Below are 15,068 nucleotides of genomic sequence, written 5' to 3' on the forward strand. Positions count from 1 at the left end.
GGATACGATAAATGTTTTCTCCTCGGCTCAGAGCAGAGCAGAGGGACTGACAGACCCGTGTTTCTGACCAAACACTCTATGTAAGTGATTGCTGTCGGAAGATATAACTATTTAAGACTTATATTAACACAAATATATCACTTACTTCTGCTTTAAATGAAAATCCTGCAATTGATCTTGATTCTTCATTTTCAGATGTTTTAATATTCAGTATGTAATATTTCTTGTGTTTTTTTTGTCACTGAATTGTATTGTATATAATATCCAGAGCTATTCAATTATGGGTTGTTGACCTGTAAACAAACACTGTTGGTATAAATATTGATCAGATCCCGCTCTTCCATCTGTGCACATGACTGTATAGATGTGCCACATTCACCCACTTGCTAACGTGACGTCTTTTTGTCTGGTCTCGCTCTCCTCTGTCGTCTCCCTCCTCCCCTCCGCTCTCAGATCCAACCCGTTCTACGAGCCAAGGACATCGAGCCCCACGCGGCCCCCCGCTGGCGGCCCCTCCCTCGATGTGGGCGGCGGCCAGAAGAGGAGGGCTCCCCCGCCCCCGGGATCCGGCCCTGGCCTCGGCCCCAGTCCGCCAGCTCCCAAGCCCAGCGCTGGCCCAGACAGGGAGCGAGCGCAGCCAGTCGGGCCCAGCCCAGTGGCAGCGTTGATGGGGAGAGAGCTGGCCTCCGCTTCCCCCAAGGTAAACAGGCTCCACTTGCATTTAATAAACTTTGATTTATCCCCACGACAGGCCTCGCAGGCACATGCAGCGGCAAAACGGCAAATGCAGTCTCATCTTAAAGGAGACATATTCTGCCCCTTTTCCACAAATTAAAATAGTTCCCAGGTGTCTTAAAGACATGTCTGTGACATGCTTCGGTCAAAATACCCCAAGGATCAAACATCACAGCTCTGCTCAAAACAGCCCTGTGCAGAACGGCTGGTTTCAGTGCCTGTCCCTTTAAATGCAAATGAGCCACTATTTGCCCCGCCCCTTCTACCTGCACCAGTACTCACAGGTAGGCGGGTGGTATTATGCAAATTCGAAAACTAATGACATCATTGTTAGACAACTGAGGGAACAGCTCATAAAACCACATGGATTTCAACCTCAGGAGCCTGAAAATTACAGATTATTTTGTCAATTTTCACATTTTTTGGGGCCGGGAGGCAAGTTAAACAGGTTCGGGTTCAGACCACACAGTTATTTTTGTCTTTCACAATAGTCACCATGATGTCAGATCAAACGATCACACAAACGACCAATCATCGTTCACGACCGATCACGACCCTGTATGAGTTCATAACGTCACAACAAACTGTCAGTCATGGCTACTATACAGTAGTGATGGTCGCATAGGAGAACGTATAAGCATAGGAAAATGCATGCAGAGATGCAATACAATGTGAAAACAACAGAATACCAATATAGACAATTGATTAGGAAATATTTAAGAGAATCTGTGCAGGTGTAAGAATATTACTTCATGTCTGATGAAGGGCAGGCGCCCGAAACGTCACGTTTATGACATTTTCAAGGAGCAGCTTCTGGTGTGTCGACTCTATTCTTCATCTGGTAGTGATACTTGGACATTGGTCAGAGTTTAGATGACTTAAATGTAAAATGTATGGGATGGACTCATCAGAAACAATAACGTCATAATATTATCTTGTGTCTTGAATTGTATTTAAATGATGTGTGGATCCAGGGGGGGCTCAGTGGCTTTAATGGAAATGACCAAAGTTTCAGTTAATTTGCCAAAAACAGTAAAAGTGAAGACGTTTTAATTAGAAAGTAGCACTGACAGTAGTGAAGTGAGTCTTTAAACAACTCCCAGAATTCAAGAGCTACTTTTTTTACTGCTCTTCATTTTGGCTCATGTGTTATTATAAGTGAGTGACTTTTGTGTGTCTGTGTGTGTGCGCGTGTGTGCGCTTGTGCGTCCACGTCCAGTCAGTGGTCCTTACATTAGCTTTTTTTCCGCCTGCACAATCCCATCTTCTGCCCCATTCTTTATGCTCATGAAACTCCCCGGCTCCTCATTTGAATATAGGTATTTGTTTATTGGGGTGTTTTCGTATGTTTATTTATTTATTTAAATTAGGTAAATCATGGCTGGGTCTAATTAAATGGCTGATGGTCACACACACTCACTGCAGGAGTCAGACCACTGGTGGGGAATGATTGGCTGGGGGGGCAGGGTGGGTGGGGGTTGAAAACGTATGTGTGTGTGTGTGTGTGTGTGTGTGTGTGTAGGGGCTCAATGAGCCTATGTGGGGCTTAAACACAGGGGGCTTAACTACAGCAGAGCGATCAGAAGGGGGTGTTGACCCCCTGTGCACACACACACATGCAAACACACTCTGTACAGTTACTTGTACACACACACACACACACACACACGGGTCCCTCCTCCTCATGCAGCTGGCTATAGCTGACTGTTTTAGTGTAGCTGGGCGGTGATGCTGGCCGTCCATGTAATTATGGCACAGTGCCTTTATCACCCAGCTGCAGTTGCCTGTGACCGTGGGTGAGGGGGCCTAAACCACTTTAATTACCCAGAGCCAGTGGCCTGTGGTGGGCCACACTTCGCCAAGAGATGCCCCTGCCTCTGGAGCTTGGAGGGAGGGAGGGAGGGAGGGAAGGGATGGGATGCGAAGAATGAATAGTGGGTGAGGATGGGAGGGTGTTTGAGTGAGGAGGGGGAGGGGAGGGGGTGCTGTGAAGGAGAATAGGTGGAAGATAGTGAAGGGTAGAAGAGAAAGAAGAGAAATGGAGGGAAGATGGCCAGGGAATTGAAGAGAGAGAGATAGGATGTTCACAGTAAACAAGGATAGGCCTACAGGGTTTGTTGACATATACTGCTAGTGTGAATAGGTTTCTCTTTCTTATTCACACAAGACACTATGACACACACACACACATACACAGACGCACACACACATGCACACACTCGCTCGCCTCAGCCATGTGTAGGCTGCGAGATGACCTTTGAATGTATGAAGTCAGAGAGGATTAAGAGGAGACATTCCCACTATGAGAGGCCAAGACGAAACCAACACATCATCACGCTATGAACGTGTGCGGAGTGTAGATGGTGGGAGCGCGTGTTCCCATGCAGCAGCAGCAGCAGCAACTCTGTGTGTGTGTGTCTGTTCTTATAGTTTCTCGTCCGCCTTAGGCTCAGTTTAGTGAATACAAGCTGGGGCAGTTTTAACCTTCCCCTAAAACATAACTAACCTCTACTTCTCTCATATAAAAGTGTGTGTACTATTCTCTGTTTTTTAATTCTACTAACTATTCATGTGGGCAGGTGGTGTGTAGGACCAAGATAAACACACACACACACACAGATAGACACACACACACATGGGGAAACTAGGTCTAATCTCAGAATGTGAATAGAAATTGATATATTTGAAAGTATGTACAACTTGCCCCGAAGGGTTATGAAATGTCTCATATGCAGTTTGTTAAATGAAAGCTTTGCTAACCAATAGAGATTAGCATGTCTTTTATCCTATTTACATTTTATTCAGACATATCCAGTCAGTGCAAAGGTAACGGTGAGGTGCAGCGGCTGGACAAATGTTAAAGAGTGTGAGGGTCAGAGCTTCAGTGCAGAAATAATATTTCTGTGATCAGGGAGTGACATTTAAAACAGAGATAGAATAAATAATAAAATAAAGAAGGAGCATTTCAGGTATAAGGTATAAAGGAAGGATGTGAGGAAGGTTATGTGTTGAATCATAGTGAAATTAGGATTTAAACCACAAAAATACATATTTATTATATTTTATAAATGCAGATTGTCATTTCCTTTGTTGTCAGACACTCTTGTCCTCGTCATGCGTGTATTCACTCTGGCAGATTTAAGCATTAAACTTCATCTTGGATGTAATTTTTTTTATCCTCCTCCTCATTGCATTAAAAACGCCCACTTCACTGGCAGCTTGTGGAAAATCAGGACATGTATTGGACATATGGCGCGCGCCCACTTACTCTGTATACAGGTATTACACATATGGATCGGATTTACATTAAGCTCTAACAAGAGCGCCGAGCTCTGGCTTCTTGCCAAACAGAGGACACGTTCAGTAGTAGCAATTCATGGACAGGACAAGGACACAAATGTATGTTGCAAAATATTACTATCTGTACCAGAGTTTACCTCAGGCTGAGCATCTTTACCCTTCTTTTGCTGCCATATTACACACTCAAAACAGTTCACTGTTGTGGAAATTTCCTTTAACTTGTGAGAGAGTGCACACTAAGATTTGGTTACATCAGGTTACATACTGTAGGCACAAGAGCAGGAAGGAGCCAGCATCATACCTTGTAACATTATAGCATTCTTGCAGAATACGTTTGCAGAGTACAAGTTTGCACTTAGTGCTTTTGACATGTCATTGGGCTATTATAAGATGAACTCATATGTAAAGGCAGGAAGCTAGTTGTTGTCTGTAACTGCAGGTTTGTCGTGTTTTTTTCACACCTCAGCGTGTTGACATCTCGTTGACATCTCACTTGTGGTTTTGGATATCGAGATAGCTGTTTGCTTAAGCGTAATCATCACAAAATAACAGGAACCAAGACAAACACCTGCATATTGCCCTATTATGCACAGCAGAAAAGTGCAACTTGCACTTTTCTTCGAAGTTCACCTAAAGTTCATGAGCATACATCTTCATACAAGTTCAATCAAGGGTCGTAAACATAAAAACTTCCATTACAACACTCAGGCTTCTCCAGTTCGAGCGGTGGCATTTCACAGTTTGACTCAGATGACGTCCAAACTCAATACATCCTCACCTTAAAACAAACAACAACAAAAAATGGATCTCAGAAAGTTTCAACTCCAGAAATAATCTCTGTATCATTTTGTTTTATGTTGTTTGTTTTCCTGTCACATCCAATCCAATCCACTTCATTTATATAGCACATTTTAAAAACAACAAGGTTACCAAAGTGCTGCACAACAGATACAAAACAGTAAAATAAAGAAAGTTAATTAAAAGCTTATAAAAGCACTAAGAAAACATAAGATCAGATAAAACACTAAGAAATATAAAAATACAATAAAAGACAAACAGAGACATGAAGAATCAGGGAAGGAGACCAGGGCTACATGCATACGGCCCCTAAATGGGGGCATTTTGCTGTTTGTTGTTGTAAGGAAACATGGAAAGTTTCAAAAGACTCAAAGAATCTGGAATCTGAAATGAAAAGGAAACGTTAATATTTGATTTGGAAGTCAATTTACAGTGTCAATTTACTACGTTTTCTGCTTGCACTCCTAAAATTTGAAGTTAGGGGGCCACTGTGCTCCAAGTAAACACAAGTTAGTCTGGAGCCCTGGAGATGTTGTTTTTGATTTGTTTAGTCGAAAAGGGACAGTGTGCATTAATAAAACACTGTAGCGAAATGTAAATGTACCCGAGTTGGCTGAGAGGCGAATTTTCACCGGTAGTCTCTCTGCCAGATGTTGAAGGAGCATCCTGAAATAAATCAGAATCGCAAGAATAAAATACAACATTACAGACATAAAAAAGGAACACATTATATACACATTATTATATACACAGTTGAAATACATTAAAGACACATCCACTATTGCATTATGCTCTTATATAATCCAAAAGTCACAGCTGGAGTTTTCAAACTGAAGTGTGGTCAGCTGCTTCTGAAAGTCTCAGGTGTGGCTGTAGCAGAGACGATTCATAACTGTGGTTGTGATCGTTCAGGGGCAACGCATGTACAATATCTATCTATTTTTTTTATCATATGTTGTGTTGCCTACGTCTGGTTGTGTTTGTTAGTGTCTTAGATTAGTCTCGTGTGATGCCTCATGTGTCCGTGGCGGCCGCCCCGGTTGTGTTTGTCCACCGTCCTTGTCTGTCTGTCTGTCTGTCTGGGGAGAGATATAGATCCTCCAAGACGTCAAAGTTTAAGTTTAGCATCTGTGAAGGAGCTGGAAGGATGGAAACGTCTGTGGGATTAATTTAAATGAACAGAGAGAGTTCCTGTTGGGCGGGCTGCGAGCTCTGTCTGGGTCTGATTCAGTCCATCTCTTTTCCCTGGGGCTGATTTCACCCCTCCCAGTAATTCAGTGATCCCCTGCTCCTCCTTTTTTTTTTTTGTTTCATCTCCATCTCTATTTCATAGTCAGACCGCTCTACACTTAGATGCTCTGATCTTTGGATTTTCATCAAGTTTCCGCTTCATGAATTATTAGCCTTATTTTCATATAAGAAAAGTTGGAAGCTGGCGTTCGTCTGTGGGCAAAAAGTTTGAGCAAAGAAGTGAAGTTCTGTATCATCTTAATATCTACACAGAGAATCTCAAAAAAAGAGCAAGGCTTCGTCTTCGGCTTTGGTGGTGCCACTTTGAAACTCATGTACATCCTGTGACTGTTGTTTGATTTTATGTACAATAGTCTATAGCAGGGGGCCACATACAGCGCACTTTGATCTCAACTGGGCCGAACCAGTAGAATAACAGCATAATAACACGAGAACTCAAAATGTTTCCCTTTGTTTTAGTGTAAAGAAGAACAAGTACATTATTATGATGTTTACAGTTAATGAACTGTCCATTTACAAAAAATTTCACATTTGGCAAATTTGACACCTCTGGTCTATAGGTTTTTGGAAATCTAAGTTGAAGTTTCCATCCCAGGCGGCTGGTCTTACGATTTATTTTCAAATTGCACATCTGATAAGCACCCACCACCTCCGTCCAATCAGGAATACTGTTAAATACACCATTGTTAAGTAAAACAGGCCGCTGCTAGGGACGCCGCTCTGTAGCACAGAGCAGAAGAACTATGCAGGATATTTACCTTATGTTTCATTTTTACCGTCATTAAACAAACTTGTTACAGGGAGAGTGGAGGCTCTCTGCCTGCCTCTACACACCGATGCTGAAAACCAAACCTGCGATCAGAGCCTCCGACCCGGTGTCACAGCTCTCGTCTCTGTGGCACCACGAGTCTGCGACACAAACGTGTCCCGTAAACGTAAATGGCGGTCGCATGATTTGGCAGTTTGGCTGACATCCAACCAAAGTTGTGTGAGACTAATTTGATTGGTAGGAGACAAATCTTGGCACCTGCTCCTCACACAGACGACCAAATTTCTTCATTGATATGTCAAATCTCTTATGTCATCGATTACTGTCTAAAACTTACCAGATTTTTATAATTTTGCCAAAAATGTGCCGCCTGGAATGGTACCTTTAAGTACAATTTATTAGTGTGGTAGGAAATTAGTCTTGGACATACATGCAGGCTGCTACATACTGTATATACATACAATGGTGCATGGACAGGACATTAGTACATGTACAGTTAAAGTGCATCGCAATACAATGTCAATACAAAAACCACAATACACAATACTACTATTGCTTCACTGAAGTCTTATCAATAAGTCAATATCACCTAATCACCTAACTCCACGTGCTGCTTTCTGTACAAAAAAGGTATAAATTACAGTCTTTTTCTCTCCTTCTCGCTCTCTCTCTCTCTCTCTCTCTTTCTCTCTCTCTCTCTTACACACACACACACATGTGCACCACACACTCGTTCTTTCCAGAGGTGAGAAAGTAAACCAACACCAGAGGTATGTTTTCTTTCTCCCCTTCAGTTGAAGGGCTTGTGTGATTACTTATGTTAATCAAAGGGTTGAAATTAAATAGAGTTTTGCAGGTTGTGAGAGCTCCCGTGCCGGGGGAGGCAGAGGCCACCGCTCTGCTTCCTCTCCCAGACTTTGTTTTCACAGCCCCCCTCCGCCCCCGCCCCCCTTCAGTTCAGACTACCTCCAAATTGAAATTAGAATAAATTAACATTATTTAATTGAGTTCGCAGAAGGCTGCGATATTTCTTAATTAGCTTTCACCGGGGTACGCGGCAGGAGAGGACCGCATCCGCGCTGTCGAGTGTTACCGAGGTTGCCGTGACGACTGAGGGATGTTTTCGGAGGACAGAGGGGAGCCCAAGAGACAAGGACAGTCATCTCCTCCTCTGATCTCTCCCCTTTCCAAGGTCTCTCGCCTTGTTATCGTCACATCCAGTCCAAAGTTATTCCATCTTCTCTGATAAGTTTGACATACCTTTGCACAAAGACTTTCAGACGCAGGACTCGGAGAAACTCAGGCTCACGTCGATGACGTTAAACCGGTAGCAGAACACTTTCTACTATTAAATACTGAAGAATTAATTACTCTTATACTGTACGTTCTTATATTTCAAACACTGTTGTCAGGAAACAAATGGAGCTTCTATATTTGTGACGACGCTTATAGAAAATAAGTATTCAAGTAGTCAGATACAAGTAATTAAATACACCTTTTCCTCTGTAGTTCAGTGGAAATTAGAAAATAATGAATAAGTTTAACCAAAGGTAATTGTAGATAACAAATGAATGAGCAGAAATGGCTAAACCCATTAACTCCAATACAATCTCCGTAGCTTCTGTACATTATTAACTTGAAATAAAAGGATGAGAAGACTGAAGACTTGTTGTTTATCTTAAACGCCAGAGCCCAGAGTCCATATTAACAGGCACTTGGTCCGTTTCTGAGACGGAGGCATTGAAGCCTCAGCGGCTCTCCTTGGCCACACTGGCCTTTCCATAAGCTGTGTAATATTAGGAGAATAATCCTTGAGAGGAGCACGACTAAGTCACTACCTCTCAATGTCTGCCTTTTCCCAGCGTGGACCCCTCCCCAACTCTTATTTTGCCGGTCTCCCCGAGCGAGGCCTGGCTGTCATTGGATCTTGTGGGAGAGCGGAGACCCAGTTTCTTCTCTCATGCAAGTCTCAGAGTCCGATCATTGGGCTTCCTGTTGTCGCTTCATGCTGCAGGGCATCGCTGTCATCAGGTTAGGTTAGACAGGTATAGAGGACATTTCTGAACTAGCGAGCGGTCTCAGCTGCTTGGGGTCAAAAAAGTTTAAGGAATGCGTTGATGAGGTGATGGTCTGGATCGCTTTGTGTGAGGTTTAGTTTTAGTTTTGTGGATAAAAACTCTGGGATTCAGTGAAGATTAAAAAGTTAAGTCACATATAAAATACTTTTTTTGCACGTCGAGATGACCCACTAGGAATTCAGAGTTAATACGCAGAGCTGAGGTGCAGCCATTGATATGTTGAGTGACTTTTTTAAAGTGAATAAATATTTTAAAAAGAAAGAAGTCAGTGTTAATATGTATTCAGTGGCTATTCCAAATTCAATTTTATACACAGTTGCCATGAAAGGACAAGCGCTTGTGTTGTGTGTACTAATGCGCAATCTCGTGCGTGTTGCGAGGGATATATTTTGATCCAGTTACTGTAATGCGGCTATCATTTTTCCACCTCTTCCTCTGTTGGGTGCATGTCGAGTTCACAAGTTAAGCACTGCGAAGAGCTCACTCTCCTCAATACCCGCTCCGACTGGTGTAAAAGGGCCTTCCGCAAAGCGCCGCTTGTAATCTGCCTTTGGTAAGTCCTCCTTAGTTTTATCTGCCAAGGATTACCTCACAAGCTGCAAGCAGGAGAGAGAACGAAGGAAAAGACGCAGAGCAAGAGAGAGAGAAATGAAAAGCAAGTCAAACAGAAAACGATGAAGATGGAACAAAATGAAAACAAATCGCTGTGTAATCTCTGAAAGAGAGAGAGAGAGACCTGCTTTGGAGTTGAAGGGAAGTTTCCCTTGCCACTCATTTAGAGAGGGAATTGACTAATCCCTCCATGATTGATGTCTGCTATGAGAGGCTCTATAGCAGACTAATAGGGCTTATGAGGATGACCAGAAAGTCCTTTGTGTGTGCGTGCCTGTGTGTGCGTGTGTGTGTGTGTATATGTGAATGAACCAAACCTTTTTTTGTCTTGTGTGTCCGTCTATCCAGGGGTTTGAATGACATAGCGGCCGGAGAAGGGGTAACTTTATCTTAATCTGGGCTTAATCGGCCCCAGTCCTCCAGGTGTGTGTGGGCTTAAACCCAGAAGGATCCAGGGTTTTGGGGTGAGGTTTAAGGGGGCTTCGGGTGAGGAGATAGAAGTCCTTGCACTTGAAAACTCCTTGGACCCCCAGAGGGTCTAAGAAGAAGAAGAAGAGAAGAGACCCCCCACACATTCTTAAAAAACCACGCTCACTTAGTCATGCCATACCTTCCTCCCCCGTCATCCTTAAGTGGCCCCCGCTACATTTTAATTGAATTAAACCAACCGTTCTCCATAATTTAAAAAGGACCTTAGAAGTACCTTATGAATTAGTCTGAGTGATTTGTCTTTCACGTCGCGTGCGCGCGTTAAGGCGCCTGTGTGTGTGCGCGCACGCTTGTGTCTGTGTTTGAGGAAAGGATAGCGAGTGAAGAAATGATAAGGCTTTAATTGCCTCTTTATAAAGCCCTCCAGCAACCCCCCCACCCCCCACTCTTTTGGACTGTTATGGTATGCAGGTGTGTGCTCGTATGTGCCATAGGAAATACTAAGTGCCATTTCCACTGCTTAACTCTTGGATCGCTGAGTGGGATCATTCCTTCTGCTTTTTTTTTTTTAACCGCACTCTTGTGCTGTAGCAGCTCAGTCGTTCTCAAACAGATTTGATCATGAATCATGAAGCAGTCAGACCAGACCACACTAGTAGCAGCTGTGGCTACACACGTAGCTCAACACCAGCGGTGAGAATGTGGTATGAATGAATAATGGTTTCTGTAAAGCGCTATATAAATCCAAGCCATTATTACACACATATAGTGTTGTGTAAAAGTTTGGGCACCCCTGGTCAAAGTTTCTGTTAATGTGAACAGTTCAGCAGGTGGAAGATGAAATGATCTCCAAAAGGCATGAAGTTACAGATGACACATTCCCTTTATATTTGAAACTATATATAAATTTTCATCTTTTTGATTTTCAAAATGACAGAAGAGGAAAAGGGCCTGCAAGAAAGGTTTGTCCACCCTCCATAGTTAGTACCTAGTAGCCCCCCCCATCGGAAACTATCACAGTGTGTAAATAGTAAATATCTTGACTGATACCTTGGTCAAAGTCATCTGAGAGCTCAAGTCTCCTGCGTTTCCCATTCTGTTGCAGGCTGCTGCTTTGTTTCCCCTTTTTCACTCTAAAACTGTAGAAAACAAAAAAATTATACACTGATTTTGCTTAAAATATTGCAATAGAGTGTTTCATGTTTAACTTGATGCCTTTCGGAGATAATTTCTTCCAGTTGCTTAACTGTTTACATGAACATGTGACCAGAGGTGGCCGAACTTTTGCATGATGCCACTGTACATCCAGAGATGTTACACTACGCTGAAATGTTCCTGTTTGGTTGGATCCTCATAAAACTGTTGGAGCGACCGGCACAGGTTCGAGGAATTAGTCCTGTCGTCTTTCATCCAACACTATCAGTCGAAAAATCCCTGTTTGTGTATTTAATTAGTGCAATATACAAAATATCTGACTGAATTCCTGCTAACATTTACATGTCTATAAACTGGCAAATGGTTCAGCAGTGGCGTATTAATGGATGTTTGCAAAGTTGTTGTAGATTAAAAGTAGTTGACCCATTCAGCTTGTTAGTACTTCTAGAGTAAAGTGTCCACCTGTCCTCCTCCTTCTTTTCCTTCTCTTTACTCTTTCTGGATGCTCCTGTCATCCTCCCTCTTCATCCTCCTCTTCCTCCTCCTTCTTCGTCTTCCTCTCTGCGGGATTTTCCCCCCGCCGCTGCCACAGCCGTCCTCCATCGCTATGTGTGTGTTGATGCATGTGTATTCTGATCAGGAGTCAAAGGGGTGACTTTGTAATTATGTTCATTTTAATTGGCTGTGCTATCACCCCTCTCATCACTTTGGAGCCCCCCCACATACTGCACCGGACAATGGCAGCCTGTAGTGGAGGTGGAGGAGGGAGGGAGAGGAGGAAGAGGAGGGAGGAGGGGGTTACGTGGTGGTTGAGCAACTGCTGTGTCAAGATCCTCCTCCCCCCACCACACACACACTCTCACACACACACACACACACCTAACCCACACACACACACAGTCAGCCTCTTTACCTGCCGAGCATAATTCCTAAAGTGACCTCCTTAATGAGTTTTCCCTGCCCAGGCTTAGATTAATTGATAAATAGTGGCGTTATCGGAGCCGCTGATCTCTGAATCCATCGCACCACTAATTTGTTTGTTGAAGATGGCAGTTAAAGGAGATTAATACCGTACAGATTTATAAGAGCCAACCACCACCACCACCGCCCCCTCTGTCTTCCTCCTATGCTTCCTTCTCCCAAAGCTTATTTATTTATCTGAGGAGGAGGAGGAAGATCGAAGAGGTGGGTGAGTGGGCACTGGAGGCTTTTAAAATCTGTACACATGTTAAAGATGCATATTCATGATTTCAAAAGGAAAAGAAGTTAATTTGCCAGGCCAGTGGTGTGTGACATCACAGCAAACATCTGTCACTCTGGTGGTCACTCTAAAAAATGACCAGGACGCCGTTGTTATAACAAATACGGCCGCTCTCTGACATTTAAGGCCACAGACACTGACGTTTAAAAGTTTTAAACATCAGATTAGTCTTTTCTCTCATACTCTCTAGGACAGGGGGCGTCAAACGTGCGGCCCGCGGCCCAAAACCGGCCCAACAGAGGGTCCAATCAGGCCCCTGGGATGAATTTTCCAAGTGTAAAAACTACATAGAAGACAGGAGATGCATGATATTCTTGAACTGCACACATTTTTCTCATGAAATTTCAGGATGTTCATAAGGTTTTGTAAGAGGGGAGATTAATAACTTTAAACATCTTAGTAAAACAGCGTTGTTAAGCTCAGTTCGTAGCGTATGCAGAGGCTACAGTCCCGACTCGAGCGGCCCTTTGCCGCATGTCATTCCCCCTCTCTCTGTCTCCTCATTTCCTCTCTCTCTCTACGACACTATCAATTAAAGGCAAAAAGCCCATGAACTATACTTTATAATGTACTTCTTTGCACTCGATGCAACAAACAAAGCAGAATTTAGAGTTATCATTATTCATAGGTTGTTATTTTACTAGTCCAGCTCACTTGAGATCAAATTGCACTGAATGTGGCCCCTGAACTAAAATGAGTTTGACACCCCTGCTCTAGGATATTATGTCGTATAGAGACGTACTTAGTAATAATCTCTTGTTATTTCTCAGTTTATGCTAATAAAAAGCCCTCATCAGCTCATTCATGGACCTATTAGCTTTAAGGACAGTCACTTGAATGTGCTGCATTCAAGTCTCATCAGATGTAATGTAACTTTATCTCATAACAGCACCACAACAGTTAACCTGAGAGTCGTTGTCACAAATACATCCAATCCAATCCCTTTTATTTATAAAGCACAATTTTAAATGAAAACAAAGGTTTCCAAAGTGCTGTACAGTAAAATAAAAACCATAAAACATAATGAATAAATAAATAAATAGATAGACTGTCAACCCCAGATAAAATATCTGTGCACAAGCCAAAGAAAAGAGGTGGATGCATAAAAACTTTGGTGACACAACAACAGAGGGGTGGGATGGGGTGAGGGTGGGGGGGCTCAGGAAGAGGGAAGTGGACCAACGGGCTTTTAAAAAAGGTCCTCGTGTTGAGAGGAAGGGATGATGAGGAGGGATTTGTAATCTCCTGTTGGATCAGTGTAACCCACAGGGAGCAGAGAGAACGATGGAGATGGATTCAAGATGAAGAGCTGTTTGAACATTTTTAACCATAAAGTGATGTTGTTTTGAATCCCAGCCTCCATACATACCATCATCAACCCTCACCGCACACACGGATACACACACACACACACACACCCTCCATCCCAAACCTACCCACCCTGCACGCCGTTTTTTTTTTTTTTTTCTATTTCTCTTCTTCTATTTTTTCTTTCCCCCCCTCAGCCAAAGCTAATTTGCAGAGGCGTGAGTGTGGGTAATGCTACTGCCGTTTCCATGACAAGCTAAAGCCAGCGCTTACACCGCATTATGCCCCTGTGTTACACGTTAGATGAGCAAGCGGGCGGATGGGCACACTGCAAGCTGGCACAGTCACTCCTTTGTCTGCTGCCTCCTCCAAACTGTGTTATTTCATGATGTTTTTTTTTTTTTTTTCCTTTCAGTGAATCGTTTTTATTTCAATTTCAAGCCTTGTCTGTCCTTTTCCGTTCTGCTTTTTCTCTCTCTCCCCCCGCTGCTTTGCATGGTTATGCCTTTGGAGCAGAATAGGCCTTGGAAGCAAAACGGTCCTGGAAAAGGAAACCGCTTTTTCCACGATTTTTGCATTTTACATCTCAGTAGCCAACTGCCGAAAGGCCCCTCTGTCTTGGCCTGCAGGTTCAGAGCTGAGATGGGAAAAGCATATCTGCTTCTGAGCGAAACACGCCCCCCTGCCCCCCCTGCCCCCCCTCCACCTCCCATCATCATCATCATCATCGCCATCATGATGAATGTATTTACATATATTCCCACTTTGTGATATTACACAAAGTCATACACTGCGAAAACACTTATTTCTTGTCAAAATGTCTCATTTCTAGTCAAAACTAATCTCTCTCTCCACTTAAAATAAGACTCATCACCTAAACATTAACTTCTTTTTAGATCATTTTCACTTGTTTCAAACTAATTTTCACTTGAAATAGGTAGAAAAATCTGCCAGTGAAAGCAAATTGTGCTTTTTGTGTAATAAGGAAGAAAAACTTGCTCCACTATCAGATTTTTCTACTTATTTCAAGTGAAAGTATGCTTGAAAGAAGTAAAAAGTGTCTAAAAACAAGCTACTTTTTAATGTGATGAGTCTTATTTTAAGTATAATGAGATTTGTTTTGACTAGAAATGACATTTTGACTAGAAATAGGACAAATATTCTTGGTGAGATATGTGAGTTTTTGCAAGATTTGTTAAAAAATGGAGCAAATGTTGCCTCGCTCAAAGTTGCAGTGTTATCGCTGTCTCTCCACCTGTGCACACACACACACACACACACACACAGAACGAAGCCTGACTTAACTAAGCGGCGTCTTCATGCGCAGTCACACGTACATGCACACACACTTTTTCTCTCACGGCTCTCTGTG

General features: G+C 42.9%; 1 protein-coding gene across 5 annotated transcripts in view; it reads left to right on the top strand.

Annotated features, from left to right (window-relative positions):
• The window catches only part of ehbp1 (EH domain binding protein 1), a 179,951-nt gene that overhangs the window by 62,965 nt on the left and 101,918 nt on the right, over positions 1-15,068 (top strand). For all 5 annotated transcript variants that reach the window (XM_085799425.1, XM_085799428.1, XM_085799429.1 and 2 more), the window contains one exon: positions 454-700. In XM_085799425.1, the coding sequence (XP_085655551.1) occupies positions 454-700 (247 nt within the window). The remainder of the gene's footprint in view (positions 1-453; positions 701-15,068) is intronic.

Source organism: Trachurus japonicus, chromosome 15 (assembly GCF_045865225.1).
Source record: "Trachurus japonicus isolate A0001 chromosome 15, Traja_1.0".
NCBI classification, from domain to species: Eukaryota; Metazoa; Chordata; class Actinopteri; order Carangiformes; family Carangidae; genus Trachurus; species Trachurus japonicus.